The sequence below is a fragment of the Humulus lupulus genome, chromosome 3 (assembly GCF_963169125.1).
Source record: "Humulus lupulus chromosome 3, drHumLupu1.1, whole genome shotgun sequence".
In the NCBI taxonomy this organism is placed as follows: Eukaryota; Viridiplantae; Streptophyta; class Magnoliopsida; order Rosales; family Cannabaceae; genus Humulus; species Humulus lupulus.
Genome location: NC_084795.1, coordinates 188,247,104 through 188,253,215, shown reverse-complemented (window position 1 = coordinate 188,253,215; position 6,112 = coordinate 188,247,104). Strand labels below are relative to the sequence as shown.

General features: G+C 36.8%; 1 protein-coding gene across 1 annotated transcript; it reads left to right on the top strand.

The window, feature by feature from the left end:
- The first annotated feature begins 1,545 nt into the window (after positions 1 to 1,545).
- LOC133825274 (uncharacterized) lies at positions 1,546 to 4,217 on the top strand. Its single transcript, XM_062258239.1, has 4 exons — positions 1,546 to 2,334; positions 2,431 to 3,059; positions 3,140 to 3,424; positions 3,725 to 4,217. Exons 1-4 carry the CDS (start codon positions 1,546 to 1,548, stop codon positions 4,215 to 4,217), a joined length of 2,196 nt encoding a protein of 731 aa, XP_062114223.1.
- The last annotated feature ends 1,895 nt before the right edge of the window (positions 4,218 to 6,112 follow it).

Here is a 6,112-nt window from a genome sequence, read left to right as displayed (position 1 = left end):
TTTATAGCAGGGAAGAGGCCGTTTCGAATTCCTCAAGTGGACGGTCCCGATCTTCCCATTCCGTGTGCATCAGATCCAACGGCTGGAGAGGAAGCGACGATCCTATTTATGACTCCTCGGATGGGAATAAAGTATTTATTTCCCATCATTACACCACCTCGGGCCCGGAGTACCATTAAAAACCGTCAAATCATTGGTCAGATGACTGACGCACGCATACTCAACCAGTCGCCTCACGCACACGTCTTGGTCGCAGAACCATTCCCAGAATGACACGTGGTCCTTGCCGCACTTGAGTACTTGATCTCAAACAGAAGAAATTCCCTTTCTTTTTCATACTAACACTCAGGCGGGAAAAAGGAACCCTTCCGGGAACACAGAAGGTGCCCCCTCGCCTAATCTAAGAAACCGATTGTACAAGCTCCCGGATCCCTCAAAGCTCCGTGACCTTGGGGGGTAAATGTTATCCAGATTTCCGGATAGCGTTTAGATTGATGGCCTCGGGGAAGCAGAATTCTCGATGTCTTTCACGGTAGGTGACCAGAGCTCGCGGATGAACAGAAAGGCTTCGCCTCTCCCGCTTGGTGTCCGGATTACTCTTCCAAGCAAACACAATACGGAAATTCGTCAACTCTCCCGGACTCCCGAAGGGGTATCCTTCGGGGAAGCTCCTTCCAGGAGAAGCTCTTCGAGTGGTCTCCGCGGAAGCAGTTCCGTGCCTCGCACGGAACAAAGCCAAACGGTCGAGTCCTGGAGGAGGCATATTTGGAATGATATCCGCCTGACACAGGATCCCGCCTGACACACCCGTCAGGTCAAAGCCGCACACATCCCAGCACGCCTAAGGGTACCTTTTCGCCTACTGTTCCGCTGACAACTTGGAAAAGACGGCTGACTTTGTGTGTTCCCCATACTTTCACGTAAATATACCCACATAGAGTCTTGTAGCCATGCTACTACAGTAATTGTATCCCTATTTATGGCTGGTGTAATTAAGACTCATGTACGTAGAGAAAAACCCTAATCCAAAACCCTAGCTATAAAGACCCCTTCATTTTACAAGAAGAGGGACGAACAAATCATAGAGCAAAAAACTCTACTAAAATCTCTCTAGCTTCATCTTCTTCAAGAGAACCCGAGAGAAACACTGTGAGTGTGTGAAGTTCTTGTGCACCAGCCATCTTACTGTAACCTTTTCCAAGTATAATAACATCGACTCGTGGACTAGGGCTTGTTAACGGCTGAACCACGTAAAAACGCTGCTTGTTTAGTTACATTTCAGCATTTCTACAGTTCTTATCTTTTTATTATTCCGTTAGTTATTCGTTTCCGAAAAACTCGGTAAACAAAAAGATTGATGCTTGTATTAATGATTGTTGCTTATTTAGAAAGGAGAAGGCTAAAATGGATGTTTGTCCTAAGTGTAGTGTTTCTAGATGGAAAGTTGATAAACACACAAAGAATGTTAAAGTTGGTGAGGCTGCCAAAGTTTTGAGATATTTTCCGATAATACCCCGATTGAAAAGATTGTTTAGCTAAAAAGAAATGGCTGAAAACTTAAGGTGGCATTTCACTCATAAAAGTATTGATGGGAAGATGCGACATCCAGTGGATACACCTGCTTGGGATTCCAATAATGAAAGATGGCCAGAGTTTAATCTTGAACCACGCAACCTTAGGCTCGGACTAGCTGCTAATGGAATTAACCCCTATAAAAGTCTAAGCTCCACTTATAGTTGTTGGCCAGTGATGCTTGTTATCTATAATTTACCACCTTGGTTGTGCATGAGGGACGAAAATACATTTTTGTCATTATTGATTCCAGGTCGTAAACAACCTGGAAACGATATTGATATTTATTTGGAGCCTCTTATTGAAGACTTAAATAAATTGTGGAATAATGGAGTGCATACTTATGATGCATTCAACAAAAGCTTCTTCAATTTGAAGGCAATGTTTTTGTGGACAATAAACGATTTTCCTGCATATGGAAATCTTGCTGGGTGTACAACCAAAGGCAAGACAGCTTGCCTGATTTGTGGTAATGATACATGTGCAACTAGGCTGAAACATAGTAAAAAAATTTCATACCAAAATACTAGGAGATTTCTCCCGTTTGATCATCCATATCGGTCTAAGAAAGCATGGTTCAATGGAGCTACAGAAGAAAGAGGCCCCCCTAAAGTTTTGAGTGGCAGTGAAATTGTTGAAGAACTAAATCAAATTGCCAACGATTTTGGAAAAAATATGAATCCCAAAAAAAGGAGTCGGGATAATAAGGTGGAAGGAATGTGGAAGAAGAAATCTATATTTTTCAATCTACCATATTGGAAGGTTAGTTTAATATATTTTGAAGTTATTTAAAATTGAAAGTTTAAGCTTATAAAATGTAACTTCAATTTGTTGATGATGTGTCTTTAATCTTTGTAGGTTTTGTTAGTTCGTCATAATTTGGATGTTATGCATTTAGAAAAAAATGTGTGTGATAGTATTATTAGCACATTGTTGGACTTGAATGGAAAATCCAAAGATCATCTTAATGCTCGATTGGATTTAAAGGATTTGGGTATCAAGAAGGCCTTGCATTCGGTGGAGAAAGATGGGATTATACGACTTCCAGCAGCATCTTACACACTTTCTAGATCAGAGAAGAAAATGTTTTGCCAAAGGTTATTTGATTTAAAGTTAACTGATGGTTATAGCTCAAACATTAGTAACTGTGTAGTAGTTGAGGAACGTAAGTTGATGGGGCTTAAGTCTCATGATTTCCATGTCTTAATGCAACAATTGTTGGTAGTGGCCATTCGAGGATTGATGGAGGATGGTCCAAGAGAGGCAACTATAAGACTTAGCAAATTTTTTAATAGAATATGCCAACATGTGGTTGACGTAAAAGAAATCATAGAATTGGAAGCAGAAGTAGTTGAAACAATTTGTATGTTTGAAAGATATTTTCCTCCTTCATTCTTTGACCCTATGGTACATTTAGTTGTTCACCTTGGACGAGAAGTGTTATTATGTGGTCCTATTCAATTTCGATGGATGTATCACTTTGAAAGGTAAATATTCTCAGTAACCTTTCAATAGTATAACATGAATTTCCCTTAACTAATGAGGAAGGTTCCTTCTTTATTTGTAGATATATGAAGTTACTTAAAGGGTATGTGATGCAACCTACACATCCCGAAGCATCTATTGCTGAACGTTACATTGCAGATGAGTCAATGCGCTTTTGTGCATCATTTTTGAAACAATCTAATGACGAAGGTTCCTTCATTGGACGTAATGAATATAATGATAGTGATGTGATACTTGAAGGTCGTCCACTTCATCGTGGTGTAACTGTTACACTAAATGATAAGGATCTAGCTAGTGCACATCGCTATGTATTATTCAATTTAGCTGTCACAGAGCAATATTTAGAGTGAGTGGATAAACTTATTATCTTCTAATTTCACTGTCGCTTAATTATTGATGGTGATTATTTTTTTTTTAAAATATAGGATGCATCTACAACAACTAAAAAAGAATAACAATACTTTAAGAACCAATCACACTCTACTTTGGAAACAACATACTGAGCTTTTTCCCTTGTGGTTAGAAGAAAAGGTATGGGCCAATACACTATTTAATTTGTATTAATTTGAAATTATGATGAAATTATGTGATAAAAATGTTTCCTTCTGTAGTTTTCTACTGCAGAATTTGATACTATGTTATAAAGATTAGCACATGGTCCTCGTAAAGCAATCATATCCTATAAGGGATATGTTATTAATGGGCAGCGATTTCATACTAAGGATGCAGGGAGAACGACACAAAATAGTGGTGTTTATATGGAAGCAACAACAATGTGTAGATCTAGTGCTAAAGATGATGCACAATTGGCTGATGTTGTAGGATATTATGGGTTAATTAATCAGATTATACTCTTGGACTATTACAGTTTTCATATCCCTTTATTTAGGTGCAATTGGACACATGTTGGCAAGGGTGTAAAGAAGGTTGATTGGTATACTCTTGTAAACCTACACCAAGGACAAAAAGAGTTTGTTAGAGAACCATTTATACTTGCTTCACAAGCTAAACAGACATTTTACGCAAGGGAGAATGAAAATTCAAATTGTTATATTGTGTTAAAGGCTCCACCAAGAGGACACTACGAATCAGAAATATATGATGACCAACATGATGAGAATCCGATTGCTCAAAGTTAAAAAGTACAACATTTTCTTATTAATCATAAAATGTATAGTCAATACTTTTTTATGATTTTTTTTTGTGCGTTTAGTATGATTTTTTTTATTATTGTACTTATTAAGTTTCTTGAATTGCTTTAAAAATTGTTTCCTTAACTTGAGCATTGTGATTGTCATATTTAAAATACATGTTTTTGTATGATGTAAATTTAGTGCATATTTCAAATTACTTTTAACTAAATCTCTTAATCTCTTAATCTTATACAAGTATGGAGACTAGAAAAAAGAAGCAGGATGGAAGTTTAGTCAATGAAAAGGATGGAGGTTTAGTCAATGAAAAGGAGGTTGGATCACCTTCAACTCAAGTTCACTTGCAACCTAGTGCTTTGAAAGCAATTGTGGCAGAAAAGAGGAGGCAATTAGCAGCTAAGTTTGGAAATTTGGCAGAGAAGAAGAAATCGAAGCTTCGTTTTGCATCCTCTACTAAGGTTGTAATGGATTCACCACCTGCATCTAAAAGATCTTATGAAGTAGCGTTTGGTATAAATCCAACAAATGAGGATGACAACGAAGATGAAAACATGTCCCCACAATGAGCAACTGCGTTAGGTAGAACCCAAGCAACATCTCCACTCCACAACCTGAACAAAACAAGAAGATCTCTGCGCCATTTTGTTGACAATGATTTTGAAGATGATTTTAACACTCCACAAAAGAATTCAGAAACTATGATGAACGAGTCACCCAAGTCTAGGTTGATTAGGCCATCAACCAAAGGTTCTCCTGCTGCTAATACAAGGTCCTCCCATCGCCAATCTATTTCTCATGAAGAAGATGTGCCTCTCAATAATAATCAGGAAGAATTTCTAGTTAACTCTACAGAGCATGTCACTCAAAACAAAAGAAAAAGAGGCCCAACAAAGCTGAAAGGTATTGCTCTCCAACCTGATGGTCATATTACTATAAGGTTTAATGCAAGAGGGCAAGCTGTAGGGGAAGGCTCGGTTAGTCTTTCATCATTTATAGGTCCTCTTGTAAGGGAACTTGTACCATACACAATAGCTGATTGGCGAAAGGTTCAAAAATCAATGAAAGATATTTTGTGGTCAACAATCCAGGTTCTAAACTTATATTTATTCATGTGTTAAAATCTTTTATTTTTAGGTGAATACTCATAAATTAATATTTAATGTGAATACAGACAAGGTATAAGGTGGACAAAGATTGAGAACGAGACTGGTGTATGAAAGTAATGGGAGACCTGTGGAGATCTTCCAAGTCCAGGCTAGTTACTAAGCTGAACGAGCTACCAAATGAACAAGAACGACTAAAATTAAAGCCTGATAATATCAAATCAGAAACTGAATGGAGAGTATTTGTGCGTGAAAAAACCAGTAAACAATTTCAGGTAACCAAAATTTTGATATATGTATTATATAGATTCTGCTTATTACAAATAAATTGGGTACCATACTTATTTCAGTTTGGTTTATTATCAGGAGAAAGATTGAGAAAAAAAAATACTCATTGCTTACTTAGCTGTTACATCTCTGATATTGATGAATTATAGTTTTAATGCTTTTGGTATCTATAATCATGGTGTTCACTATAAACAGTAGCATGTTTAACTTTCATTAAAGTTGTATTTAGCAAAAGAAGTTCATTATTCTTTTGCACTTGCTGCTAAGGTTGTTTATAGTACACATTAAGTTATGCTTTCCCTTGTATTTAAAAATTGAATTGAGTATATATATAAATGTATATATTTGAGCAATAGTTACACTGTCATTTAAAACTTGAACTGAATATATATTCTATTTAAAAACTTGAACTGAACTATTTTCTTTGCTGCCATAGTTACTATTTTATTGCTGAAATATTTTTCTGTGTACTGTGTTTACTATTTCATTGCT

Bases quoted from the DNA above. Each gene is read 5' to 3' on its own strand.
- LOC133825274 (XM_062258239.1), top strand. From the start codon at position 1,546: ATGGCTGAAAACTTAAGGTGGCATTTCACTCATAAAAGTATTGATGGG. The intron at 2,335-2,430 runs GTTAGTTTAATA...TAATCTTTGTAG, and splicing joins TCAATCTACCATATTGGAAG to GTTTTGTTAGTTCGTCATAA. The intron at 3,060-3,139 runs GTAAATATTCTC...CTTTATTTGTAG, and splicing joins TGGATGTATCACTTTGAAAG to ATATATGAAGTTACTTAAAG.